The sequence below is a fragment of the Vulpes vulpes genome, chromosome 10, assembly GCF_048418805.1.
Source record: "Vulpes vulpes isolate BD-2025 chromosome 10, VulVul3, whole genome shotgun sequence".
In the NCBI taxonomy this organism is placed as follows: Eukaryota; Metazoa; Chordata; class Mammalia; order Carnivora; family Canidae; genus Vulpes; species Vulpes vulpes.
The window spans coordinates 8,077,602-8,091,561 of NC_132789.1; the positions used below are offsets into that span (position 1 = coordinate 8,077,602).

Consider the following 13,960-nt stretch of genomic DNA (forward strand, 5'->3'; position numbering starts at 1 on the left):
ATGTATCAAGAACATGCTAGTGTTTTATAAACTCACCTTGTTTAGCCTTTGAAGAATCTCATGAGACATGTGTCCTTATCTCCCATTTTACAGATTTGAAAAGTGAAATTCAGACAAGCCAGGCCGCAAGGCAGGTATAACCTCTTCATGGAGACCTTCTTGCCCTGACCACCCGATCCAGGTGGTTCCCTTCCACCCAGATCACTCTCTCAGCACATCATGAGATTTCGTGTTCTTCACAGTACTTATCACTATCTGAAATGATCCCACTAATTGATATGTTCTCTTGATGATTCTTCTTCCACATGAAAGCAGGGGCCCTGTCTGCTTTGTTACTGCTATATCCCCAGTGCCTAGGACAGGAAGCAGCACATAGTGGACAGTAAATATTTGTTGACTTTGCTCTACTGCTTCCTTTTCCTCCAGCCTTCCTCTTTTAGCAAATCCATTTGTTATCCTCCAAGAGAAGGTTGCCATAATTGACATCATTTATATCTGTTCTTTGTAACAGAGACCTTCATTCACGGGACAAAGATGGAATCAGCACATTAAAATAAATAGTTCTTGTACATGAGCAATTACAGCAGTACTATTTTACAATAGCCAAAGGTTTGCACCCCAAATATCCATCAACGGATAAATGGATAAAAATGTTATGTTCAAAGACTGTACTTTCAGGGATCATTTCTATAGTTTGTTAACAATGTTATGTCCATATAGTGGAGCATTATTCAGCCAGAAAAAGGGGAACAATGTACTGACACCTGCTATGATATGAACCTTGAAGACATTAGGAAAAGTGGGAGAAGCCAGTCACAAAAAGGCAAATACTGTATGATTCCATTTATATGAAATGTCCCAAAATAGGCAAATCCATGCTGACAGAAAGATTAATGATTGCCAGGGACTAGGGGGAAGTGGGTGTGAGGAATGGCTGCTGAATGGATGCAGCACTTCTTTTTGGGTCAATGAAAAAGTTGTGGAACTAGATAGTGAGATAGCTGCACAGCATGTGGATAAACTTTTGAATTTTAAAGGTTTTATTTATTTAGGAGAGACACGGAGAGGTAGAGACATAGGCAGAGGGATAAGCAGGCTCCCTGTGGGGAGCCCAGTGTGGGACTCCATCCTGGGACTCCAGGATCACTCCCTGAGCCAAAGGCAAATGCTCAACCACTGAGCCACCCAGGTGTCCCTGAATTTTGAATTTTAAATGTCACTGAACTGTACACTTTATAATGGTTAAAATGATAAATTTTATGTGTATTCTCTGCCCTGCCAGCCTCTAGTTCACATTATATCCAAACCCAACAAGGACATTACAAGAATGGAAAAATTCTGGCCAGTCTCTCTCAATAAGAGACATAAAAATCTATAATATTAGTGAATCAAATCCAGCAATAAGTACAAAGAGTAATATATTACATTCAAATTGATTCTACTGTAGGAATGCAAGGTTGGCTTAATATTTGAAAATCAGTTTGTGTAATTCACCACATCCATAGAGAAAAGAAAACTCATTGATTGTTTTTTTTAAAAATCAGAAATAAGTATTATTTTAAAATTCAGTATTCATTTATGATAAAGATTCTTAGCAAACTAGAACAGGGGAGACTTTTCTTAATTCAATAAAGCATTCTTTAAAACCCTACAGCAAATATGATAGTGAAATGTGAAAGCTTTCTTCCTGAGATAGGGAATGAGACAAAAAGATGTTTGCTCTTACCATCAGCATTGTACCAGTGGTTCTAACAGGTGTAATAAACACCAGGAACTGGAAGAGGCAAGGAAGGATCCTCCCCTTGGGCTTTTGGACAGAGCCCTACCAACACCTTGACTTCTGACTTCCAGCCTCCAGAAGTGTATGAGAATGAATTTCTGTTGTTTTAAGCTACTTAGTTGTGGTGATTTATTATGGAAGCTGTAGAAGTAATACAGTTAATAAAGATGTCCAGCAATCAGAGCTGCTGAGGAGAGTGGGAATTAAAACACCCCCTTTAGAGGATGGTTTGGTAGTATCATATGCCTGCCTTCCGACCCAGCAGGTCCACTTGTAGGCACCATATGTTTACCATGGCGGCATTTCTGCATGAGCTCCAAACTGGAAACTACCAAATGTCTATCAACAATGGAAGGGATAAATATATTGGATGTTTATAAAGTGGAAATTATACAACAATGGAATGAACTATTGCTATATGCAGTGTCATAGATGACTCACAAAAACAATGTTGAGTGAAAGAAGCCAGACATTTCACAGAGTATATGCTGAGTGAGTACATATGGGATTCAAATTTTATAAAATTCTGGAAGAGATAAAACTAACCTTTGGGTACAGAATAATGATGACATTTAAGGGAAGGTAGTGGGTGGAGACATGGAAAAGGCTTTTACTAATATTCTGGGTTACATGTACATACTGTGTTAAAATTGCAATTTATACAAATTTGTAGCTATATTTATATTTAATAGTAACTTTTCTTTAACAAAAATCCAGTGTTTTAACTTACTGGGACTTTTTCACCTTTGACATCTTGTAGACGTCTTCCAAGTAGCTGTTGGTCCACCATCCTAATGTGGGCTTCATCCACAAAGGACACGTATTTTAATGTCTAAGAAAAGACAGTTAAAATTTTTACCCATTTTTGTACAGAATTATCCACAATCACATTCCTGAACATATCTAAAGGCAAGTATTATTCCTATTTACCAAATGACAAACTGTTAGAGAAGCTGACCAAAAACTCTTGCTGGCCGAGGATGAATGATTTCTGAGTCCAAAGGTAAATCAGTAGTGGAACTCGATGTACCTTAATATGTGAGCTCAGAGTCTCCATAGCTTGCTACCTGATGTTTTTAGGTCTTCCACATGCTATGTCAAAGCCCTTTCTTGTATCTCCTCAATTTGAGTTACTCTTGATTGAGTACCCCCAGAAAATGTGACTATTGCAACTTAAATTATTTATATTTTTGTTGACTTTCATCCCATCTTGGGCTTTTATTTTTAGTTGCAAAATGGTAATTATTTTTAGTTGCAAAAATGCACTTTTATTTCATATTGTAGAATACATGTACAGTGACCGTGAACCGTGCATTCAGCTGCTGGGAAAAGGACAGTCATATTCTTATGAGGGAAAGACAGAGAAAGCCTCTTTGTTGTTTTAAGCACTGGAGATTTCTCCTTGATTGGGAGAAATCATGGAATCAAGGATAGGAGACCTGCTTGGTAGAACCCAAATTAAATCAAAACAATGCAAATGAGCTAAAATTCTATTTGACTAGTCCTTCATCCTAGGCTCCTTTGCAGAAGGAATCATTGTTGTCACTTTTGTGTGTGTCCAGTGCCTTTTTGTATACATGTTATCCTCCCTATACACATTCATGCATGTGTATAATAAGTGTAGAAAATATATAGAATATATAAAATATCTAGAATATATGTGTGTATTTGTGTGTATATATGTACACATTTACATATAGAAAATATGCGAGATTAGTTCATATGTGTAGTTGTCTTTTAACCTACCTATCATAGGGATCCCTAGGTGGCTTAGCGGTTTTGTGCCTGCCTTTGGCCCAGGGTGTGATCCTGGAGTCCCAGGATCAAGTCCCACGTCGGGATCCCTGCATGGAGCCTGCTTCTCCCTCTGCCTGTGTCTCTGCCTCTCTCTCTCTGTGTGTCTCTCATGAATAAATAAAAATCTTTAAAAAAATACCCCTCTCATACCATATATATTATTCTATAGTTTGCTTTTTTCCTTTCAACAACACATTTTGGATATTTGTTCATTCCAGTACCTCTAACATATCAGTTATTAAGATGGATTCTGAAACCAGCCTGTCTGAGTTAGAATTGTAGCTCTTCCATCTACTAGCTATATGACTCTGGGAAAACTATTTACCCCTTCCTGCACATCAATTGTCTCATCTTTAGAAAGATATTAGCGTATATTTATAGGGTTGTCCTGAAAATTCAATGAATTAATATATAGAAAGCACTTTGAAGAGTTCTATAAATGTTTGCTCTTATTATTATTCACATCATTCTTTTAAACTGGTGCTTGGCACTCCTTGCTATGGACTGGTCTTAGTTTCTCTCACCATCCACCTGTTGGACATTTGGCTGGATATTCTTTCTTCACTGTTACTAAAGACAGTGCTGAGGTGGATTTAGTTACATGGCACTACTGGGGCACTTAAGTGAGTGTTACTTTCGGGTTGGCATGGAGAAGCGGAAATGCCAGGCTGTAAAGCATATCCCACCTAAGTATTATTAGATACTGCCAAATTGTCTCCAAAGTCACTATACTATTTTTTTTGGCTGCACCAATTTAATAAATCTGACAAAACTGACAAGTCCTAGAACATAAAAATTCATTCTCCCTCTTTCTGGCCTCTTCATTTTGTTTCTCTTCTTCCCTAAGACCAAAGGATTCATCTGAGAGATGGTGGATCAGGGTAGAGTCCAGAGACTTGTCCACTATGGGATGACACCTGTGATTTTGGCCTTATTTTTGCATAAAATACACCTGACTCTCCAGGTATTTTGGCACCTACTGATTCAGTGAGCCTTACCGGCTTTGGCTCCACAATGGTCTCACACTTCTTCTTGTAGTAGTATTCATTGACTGCACAGTATTCACAGCACTTGAAACAGGGATAAATGTGGGATCGACAGCATTTACTCGAGTAAGTGTTGATGAGAAAGTCAATGAACAAAGTGGCCTAGGAAGAACCCAGATCAGTGCCAGTTAGTGAGATTTCTTTTCTTTTCTTTTCTTTTTTCTTTTTTCCAAATCACTTTCCTAAAGTGTGGGAAAGAGAACCCCTTACCAAACCAAAGTAGGAGAGGGTTGAGCCAATGTACACGACCAACTGGATAATGTCAAATTTTCCTCCCTGAAAACAAAATGGTAAAGATTACTTAGTTGACATTCAGAGCAATGGCCTTTGCTCTACCATGTAATTGTCAGCTCCAGCAGATGAGAGAGTCCATGGCCATGACTTCAATAGATCATGCAAGGTGTTTATGGCAACAGATGCTGCAGACTGAAAATAGGAATCCCATTCATCCTATTTCTGCCTTCTGGGATCCGCTCGAAAACATGAATGTGTTAAACAAAGAAGCACTAGAACCCACACACTGAGTTTGTTGTTTTCCCATACAAGGTGAGAATTTCGGGCAAGTTTTCCCTAAAAGTGGTTTGAGATTACCTTGGAAGCAGAGGGAAAGAATATCTGCACACTCTTCCCTTAGGTGTCCTCGTGGTTTTTCTTCTCAAAGATCTTTCTATCCTCTCAGCTTTATCTTATCGACTCTTGTGTTGCTTACCACCATATGACATAACATATGATGTAAATAATACAGTTTTGGACAAGGCATTATGGGCCTCTACAGATTTTTGTGTGCCCAGAATACCCTCCCTCCTTCTTGTGGAAACAACACCCAGTTTTCCTTCAGAAAACCATATCTGTCCATGCTTGGTCCAAATAGTTTGAGGGAAAGGGGCTGGGTCAGGGCAGGTCCAAGGCCACTGACATTATGGTGTGACCTAAATATAGTGATTAGCACAGGGCATGGGGCCCATGTTGGGCCAGTCAGAGCCAATGGTATCTGCCTGAATTCTTTGCCAAACCTTTTATAGCAAAGAGATGTTCTTGTTTTATTGAGATTGCTGGACTGGTAAAGGTATAAGGAGCTGCCTGAAATCACGGTGTAGACACAGCCAGCTGAGGATGATGCCAAAACAGAGGAGAACAGACGTAAGAAATGAAGGGAAGAAGATTCTTAAGGATGTTGTTTGAATATCCAGCCATGCCCGAAGCCTGAAACTGCCCCTGGATTTTTCAGCTATGTGAAATTAAACAAAAACAAAAACAAAAAAACAAAAACAACTTTTTTCCCCCTAAGCCAATTTGCATTGGATTCTTTTACTTACAAAGTGTTTTGCAAAAGGATTTCTTACTTTCTCTCTTTTTTAAGCATCGGAATATTTTTAAAGTTGAATATTCAGTGTTTTTCCCCAATCCCACTCTTGTACTCATCAGTTGACTTCATCTTGGACAGGACCCCAAGGACATTTCTTCCCCCTCTTATCCCACATGTGAGATGCACAGTGCCAGCTAATGACTATGACTGAAACATGTACCCTTTGAGGCGCTACAGCAATAATTAGGACACAATCGCAGGAATGGAGGTGCCAGTGGCTGGGAGCAGAGACTTACGGTGCCAAAAACCAGGATGTCAAAACGGATCCCAAAGACTTTTATCAGAGTCCGTTTTTCAACGTTGTTTTCCTTATAGTACTTGGCGTATCTGTAGGAGGAGAAGGATCCATGTTTAAAAGATCTGTGTGAACATGCTGGTATTTCATGAAAGGAAAACCCAAAACAGGAGCCGAGCTAGTCTTACTTGTTTATCTTCTAGTTCTGCTGCAGTTGGCAGAGGGAAGAACATTATTCAAACCCACAAATTACTCTCTTGGAACCAAAGCACCACTTCCCACATTGCCTCCTCTTCTTCCACCATCACAGAGTGGTACAAAATCTCCTTTCCATTTAAGATGAAAATGAACAATTTTTAATGAGTACAGTATTAACAATAAGCAGAGAAATTTAAAAAAATAGTCTCAAGCAAATCTGATTATTTCTTAAGAGGGTTTGGCTTCTAGAACAAAGTGGGGTGGGGATCTTGGCTACTTATTGGTGGATTGGGGCTAGGTGCCCCTCAGCAATCTGTTCTAATTGTATTTTCTTAGATTCTGTATTTGTCTGTGTGCATCTATTACAACAGGGTCAAACTAACAGCCACAATTGTTTATATCTTCCTTGTGATCCAGCTTTTGCAAGAGCCTGAAAATCATGTTAAAGACCCTCTGCTGATCCTGAATCCATATCTCCAACCACCTTCGCTTTCTACCCTCACACATGGAGCCACTATTTCCCCTGTACCAGGTCACCCAAGGCCAGGTACCCAAAGCTAGCACCTGTAGCCCAGAGCCTGCTCACATTACTCAAGCAGGCTGATTCTAAGCTGTTGCCCTGCCCTGCCTTGCCTGTCCCATGGAAAACACAATGAAGGTTCTGGGCCATGCTTTCCCTTGATCATTCCACCTCCTGACCAAACCTGGTGCTTCCCCTGTGGCCTTGTGTGGCATGGTGTGCCCCTCCTCTTGGGAAATATAATAAAGTTCTTTCAGTGGCAGTGACCTCTCTGTATCATTTCTTAGGTATATTTATAAATTAAGACTCAGGCACAAATCACAACCACCCCAAATGCGTAGCTCTCACCAGTGTTGCAGTCAGGAAAAGCAGAATGTTTTGTTTTCATGGAAAATTAGGAAGGCTTAAACCACATGCGTCACAAAACTTTTAAATCTGTCCCTCCCTCTTACCACCTTTTGGAGGTTGTTTTTAGGTAAGATATTTTCTGAGTTACTAATTCACAGTCTATTTACAGGTGTGGAGAGAGAAGGAAACAGAAGGCAGATGCTCTGTTAGAATACAGTACAGAGTATTTGAAACTCCTGTTTTTTTTGACTCTCAAAATGTGTTGAGCACCAATTTCTGGCCAGAGGGGTTTTGATTTCTTTGTCTCTGATGGTTCTTATCCCATGACAGTTCTTTCTTCTGCTGCTCTACCAAGTGATTTATTTTTTTAAAACACAAAGCAAAGGGTCTTGGTACAGTGGTTCTTGAACTAAGGATAAGAATCATTTGGGAAATGTGTTCAAGGGTAGATTCCTGGGCCTCACCCCCCAGAGCGTGGTTTCAGAAGGTTTGAGATGTTTCTAGAAAGGTGCTAGGTGGATCTGGTGCACGAGGTCAGTGGTCCACACTCTGAGAAACACTAGGGCTGGAGCAGGCTGTTTTCTGCACACTGTAATGGCTTGAATAATGGCCACCCAAGAAGGTAGGTCCAAGGGCCAAACCCCTGTACCTGTGAATGTGACCTTATTTGGAATAGGGTCTTTGCAGATGTGATTAAGGACCTTAAGATGAGATCATCCTGGATTTAGGGTGAAACCAATGACTGATAACTTTATAAAAAAGAGAGGAGAGTTGAAACAGAAACACAGAGGGGAAGCCCGCATAAAGATGGATACAGATATTAGCGTGATGCAGCCTCAAGTCAAGGAACACCAAGAGCCACAGGGAGCTGGGAGAAGCAAGGAAGGATCCTCCCCTCGAGTCTTCAGGGAGTGTGTCCCTGCTGACTGCTTGATTTTAGACTTCTGTCACCCAGAACTGTGAGAAAATACACTTCTATTGTTTTGAACCACCAAGTTTGTGGTCATTTGTTATAGCAGGCACAGGAAACTAACACATGCATATGCCCATTCTGAACCAGAGAGGTGCATCAGGCATGCACTGAGGGTCTGCCCTACTTTATACGTGCTGCAAATAAACCGAATCACATGTTCACTGAATAAGGACCTTTGGGCATTGATCTTTTGTTAAAGGACAAAATTCTGTGATGTGATCAACTTCTTCAACTTCCTATGTTTTAGGAAGTTATATTTTTTCATAAAACTCATATGCAATTCTCTTCTCATTTTTTTGTGGCTGTTTGAAAATAACCTATCCAGTTATCCATCAGAACTTGGAACTTTATTTCTGGCCAAAGATTTCTTCTGGCGTTCATTCCAGACAACAAATGCTCTAACATTTTGTTCTAAAAGAATACTAACATCATAACTACCTCAGTTCTTTAGAAAGCACAGATCTCTCCAGGAGCTGATGTTCTTAGGCTTACCTCAAAGACTCAAAGGATATATGCTAACATCTGTTTGGGACATTGCCCTGCATGCTTCTGCAGACTGCTAAAAAAAAAAAAAAAAAAAAAAAAAAAACTAAATGCAAACATCCTGCAAAGGCAGTCAGAGGACCACTGATCCAATCATCTCTTGTTGCTAATGGCCCTAAGTCTGTTCAGTGGAACAGCAGGGGATATCAAAACATCTAAACTAGGAGCTGCTTCAGGGCCCTGGATGAAACTCCACTGACTCAGAGGAGGCAAAAAACATCTTGTGTCTTGATCTCAGCTGGCCTTTTTTTTTTTTTTTAAAGATTTAATTCATTTATTCATGAAAGACACACACACAGAGAGAGAGAGACAGACAGACAGACAGACAGACAGAGGCAGAGGGAGAAACAGGCTCCATTCCATGCAGGGAGCCTGACATCAGCTGGCCTTTAGTCAAGGGTCTCAAACTCAAATGCCTATAGGGTTGAGGCAGATGATGGAATGCATATTGCAGGCCAGCTATAAGGCAATAGGGAGTGGTGGGAACAGTGGAAAACAACAACAACAAAAAAAATCACATGCCCTTTCTAAAGGGAACCACTGTCACTCATCTCCAACAGAGTGCTGCTGTGTGAAATATGAACCTAGAGTTGTCAAATGGTTTAGTTTTTTTCCCCCAATCCTTAAAACTTTTGAGAAAAGTAGGAAGTCCAGATTTTTACGTAGAATGTCTCAACTCTTAAAACATTGTATAAGCAAAAAATAAGTAAAGAAAAATAAAGACACAGTTTGGAGGCTTCCTGCCACTTTATGATGCTGCTTTAGGTAAAATGTAGAGACCCGTTTGCTTGAGCAGACCCCTCCAGAAGTCAGTAGGAATGCTAGCAGAAGTGTTAGGAAGCAATGAATGTGTGTGTGCATGCACATGTGCCCTTTTGCCTACACTTGCATGTACAGATTAAGTAGATGCCTTATTGTATTCACTGCCCCAGGAAACTGGCAACCTCATCATAGAGACAAAATGTAGTCAGGTGAAACATCTAAGAAGAAAGTATGTTTGGGGTACTAAATGATAGAGTCTAGACTAGTGCTTCTCAAACTTCAATGTGCACATGAATCTTCTGGGAGTCTTGTTAAAATGCAGATTTTGATTCAGTTAATCAAGAGTGGGGCCTGAGACTATAATAAGCTCCCAGGTAAGGCCATGCTGCTGGTTCCAGGACTACACTTTGAGTATTGAGGTTCTAGATCAGTGGTTCTCACACGTGAGAGGCTCTTACCTGGAGGGCTTGTGAAGACAATCCACAACATGTCTGATTCAGTAGGTCCAAGGCAGAGCCTGCAAATTTGGATTTCTAACACATTCCCAGCATGCTGATGCTGGAAATTGTACTTTGAGAACCCCTGATCTAGACTGTTAATACTACAAGTTTCTCTAAAGAAACTACAAACTTTTGCAGGGCTATTCCCCTAACATGGGCTCCAGTCTGTGCAGTTTCTCTTCCTAACTAGGAAAGCACAAGCCTCACAAAAGCAGATAATATCTGCAGGGGTCCTACCCTGCGCTTGGAGAGGCATTCTCTGGTCTCTCCCCTGACCCCTACCCCTGTTCCGCCCTAACCCTGCGGCACAGTATCTTGTTTGATTTTCTTCACAGCATTTATCATTCATTATCTGAAATGGTCTTACTGGGGTTATTTGCTCTATTAAGGTATAGTTTACATAAAATATGTATTACATAACATAAGTCCTCCAAAAGTTGAGTTCAATGAATTTTGACAGATAAATACACTGTATAACCTATATCCCTATCAAGATCTAGAACATTCCATGGCCTCAGAAAATCTCCTGTGCTCCTTTCTAATCAGTACCTATTTTCCTCTCCCATCTCCTACTCCCCAGACCAGCACCCACTGTTGTCTTTTATCATCACAGAAAAGCTGTCTTGCTTGTTCTTGTACTTCATGTAAATGGCATCATACAGTATGGCTCCTTTTACTCCACATAATGTCGGTAGGATACCTCTGTGTTGTTGCATGTGTGAGCATATTGTTCCTTCTTTGTGTATACTAATTAGTGCTTTATTGTATAAATATATACCACAATTTACTTCTCTAATCACCTATTGGACATTTAGGTTGTTTCTGGGTTTTGGTAATTATGGCAAAGGCTGTTGTGAACATTCATATACAAATCTTGGTATGGACTTTTATTTCCTTTCTAAGAGTGGGGTTTCTGGATTATAGGATAGATGTATGTTTAACTTCATAAGAAATTTTCCAGCAGTTCTCTACCATGGTTGTACCATCTTACGCTACCACCCGGGAAAAGGGAGAGTTCCAGTTGCTTCTCCTTGTCAGCACTTGGAACTGCCAGCCTTTTAAAAAGTTTTACCTATTCTGGGGGGTATATGTAGGTGTTTCTCATTGTGGTTTACATTTGCATTTCCCTGATGACTAATGATGTTGCCTTGTTGGAGTTTTTAATTTACTTATATTTTTGTCTTATGTTATAATTACTAATATTCATGTCCTATTACAATATAAGCTAAGTAGTAACTTTGTCTATTTTGTTTACCAATATATACCCACTGGCACAACAAGATTTTTTCTTCAACATGTATTTGATGAATGAATAAATAAGTAGTGTCAATATCAATTACCTACTGGCTTCATAGGCAAAATGGTTGAATAGCCATTATTCTAGGGATGTAGTTGACAACTCTTTCTGAAAAGGGAACAGCATAAGCCTACTTTGTGTCTGGAACCAGGGTGCAAAATGGTCAGCCATAATTACAGTCGCTGAAACCTGCCCGGTAGCTACAAGCAATGAGAGGTCATGGAGCCATGAACTCTAGGGACAAGTTAGTGCTGGGACAGAGTTGTAGGAACAGGCTGAAAAAATGATCTAGACAGAGGAGGTAACATGGACATCAAGTTAGGACCTCACAGGATCATTACTGGGGGAAACATTAGGAGCAGACGGGTGAACTGTGCCAAGGGTCAAAACAAGAGCAGGTCAGCACCAAACCCACTCCAGTCAATTTAAATGGTGAAAACAGACCAGGAATCTAGTCAATTCTTATAGGGCTGAAGTCCAGAAGTAAGAAGCATACAAGATAAACTACAAAGAACCCGAAAAGTCAGACAAGACTGCAGGTGTGGAAGCAATGTGGCATCAGGAGTCTTGAAGATATTCTTACCAAAAGGATTTCCAATCAAGGTGGCAGCCTGAGCGCTAAGCCCACCACCTCCCACCATACACAAAGAAATGCAAGATAAAATATTCTTTAAAAGTCATATCAATGTATTAGTGAACTCAAAACAAGGAAAGACATTTTCTAGGTGCTAGAGATGAGTGGGGAGTGGGAACTGGAGCCATGTTTGGAGTCTGAAGTCTGTCCCCTAGTAGGACCCCAATCAGATCTGTATCTGAGGAGCTAGAATCTTAAACTTCTAGGGAAGGGAGCAGAGGTTGCAGAAGCCCTACACAGAGAGGGAGCAGGGATAGGACCCTTTCAGCAGAGTGAAAACATCTAGCACCCAGAAATTAAACCAAAAACTGGTTGATAATTGATAGATACCATACAGGCCTGCAGACTACAAAATTACATAATCACCCCAGAGGAATGCCTCTGCATCCATGGCATACACAGAACTTTGCACAAGGCCTTTCCTGCTGAAACTCCCCAACAAATACTTTAAAGCCTCGGAAGAAGAAATCCCACATGTTACTATAGATAATGGGTCAGTGTGAAAGGGTATGTTATACAGTAGAATAGACAGAAGGAATAGGATCCATAAGTTAAGAATGGACCTCACTGAAACAGGAATAGTTGGCTTTGAGAAAGAACTGAATATAAACTTGAGAGATGAAAAATATAGCCATAGAAAAAAATTAAAAACCTGAAAGTATCTGATAAAATGTTAATCACCTTTGATCCAGTAATTCTACTTCTAAGAATTTATCCTAAGGAAACAATCTGAAATTTGAAGATTTATGTAAAAAAATGTGCAGTGTAGGATTATTTGTAATAGAAAAGCTGGAAGCACTCCAAATGTCCAGTAATGGAGGAATAGGCAAAAAAACCATGCAATGAAAGGAAAAGTTGTGGGTTTGGGGGTCAGAGTGACCTAGGTTAGCTGGAGTTATGGAACTACTGTTAGCTGTGGGTCCAGGGCAAATCATTCAAAGCATTCACCTTTCTCAGCTCTACCTGGGAACACTAATATCCACCTTCCAGGGTTGATGTGTGGTGATGACATTGAGGTTCTGGTATAAAAAAGACCCACCCTAGATTGTGCCTCTTTTTATCATTATGCTTGCACAATAGGGTCATTTAACGTGATGGTCGCAAGGAATTCTGAGTGACCTAGGGATTGGCAAAACAAACACACACAATACCAGGTTATAAGTGTGATATGATCTCACAGAAGCCTCATTAAAGAATCAGTTAAACGGTTAGTAACTTCTTGCAAGATACATCCACGAAGGCAAAAGAAACAAAAGCAAAAATGAACTATTAGGACTTCATCAAGATAAGAAGCTTTTGCACAGCAAAAGAAACAGTCAACAAAGCTAAAAGACAACCTACAGAATGGGAGAAGATATTTGCAAATGACGTATCAGATAAAGGGCTAGTTTCCAAGATCTATAAAGAACTTCTTAAACTCAACACCAAAGAAACAAACAATCCAATCATGAAATGGGCAAAAGACATGAACAGAAATCTCACAGAGGAAGACATGGACATGGCCAACACGCACATGAGGAAATGCTCCGCATCACTGGCCATCAGGGAAATACAAATCAAAACCACAATGAGATACCACCTCACACCAGTGAGAATGGGGAAAATTAACAAGGCAGGAAACAACAAATGTTGGAGAGGATGCGGAGAAAAGGGAACCCTCTTACACTGTTGGTGGGAATGTGAACTGGTGCAGCCACTCTGGAAAACTGTGTGGAGGTTCCTCAGAGTTAAAAATAGACCTGCCCTACGACCCAGCAATTGCACTGTTGGGGATTTACCCCAAAGATTCAGATGCAATGAAACGCCGGGACACCTGCACCCGGATGTTTCTAGCAGCAATGTCCACAATGGCCAAACTGTGGAAGGAGCCTCGGTGTCCATCGAAAGATGAATGGATAAAGAAGATGTGGTTTATGTATACAATGGAATATTCCTCAGCCATTAGAAACGACAAATACCCA

The 13,960-nt window shown here is 40.2% G+C and overlaps 1 protein-coding gene across 4 annotated transcripts in view; it reads right to left on the reverse strand.

Moving 5' to 3' along the window:
• The window catches only part of P2RX7 (purinergic receptor P2X 7), a 46,676-nt gene that overhangs the window by 3,350 nt on the left and 29,366 nt on the right, over positions 1 to 13,960 (reverse strand). For 3 of the 4 annotated variants that reach the window (XR_011994637.1, XM_026018835.2, XM_072722811.1), the window contains 4 exons: positions 6,226 to 6,316; positions 4,834 to 4,899; positions 4,576 to 4,725; positions 2,511 to 2,612 (listed from right to left, as the gene is read on the reverse strand). Coding sequence is in view for 2 of the 4 variants with exons in the window: in XM_026018835.2 (XP_025874620.1) it covers positions 2,511 to 2,612; positions 4,576 to 4,725; positions 4,834 to 4,899; positions 6,226 to 6,316 (409 nt within the window). In the remaining 2 variants the exon portion in view is untranslated. Of the gene's footprint in view, positions 1 to 36; positions 354 to 2,510; positions 2,613 to 4,575; positions 4,726 to 4,833; positions 4,900 to 6,225; positions 6,317 to 13,960 lie in introns of all 4 variants that reach the window. The other variant, XR_011994638.1, reaches the window with a different exon arrangement.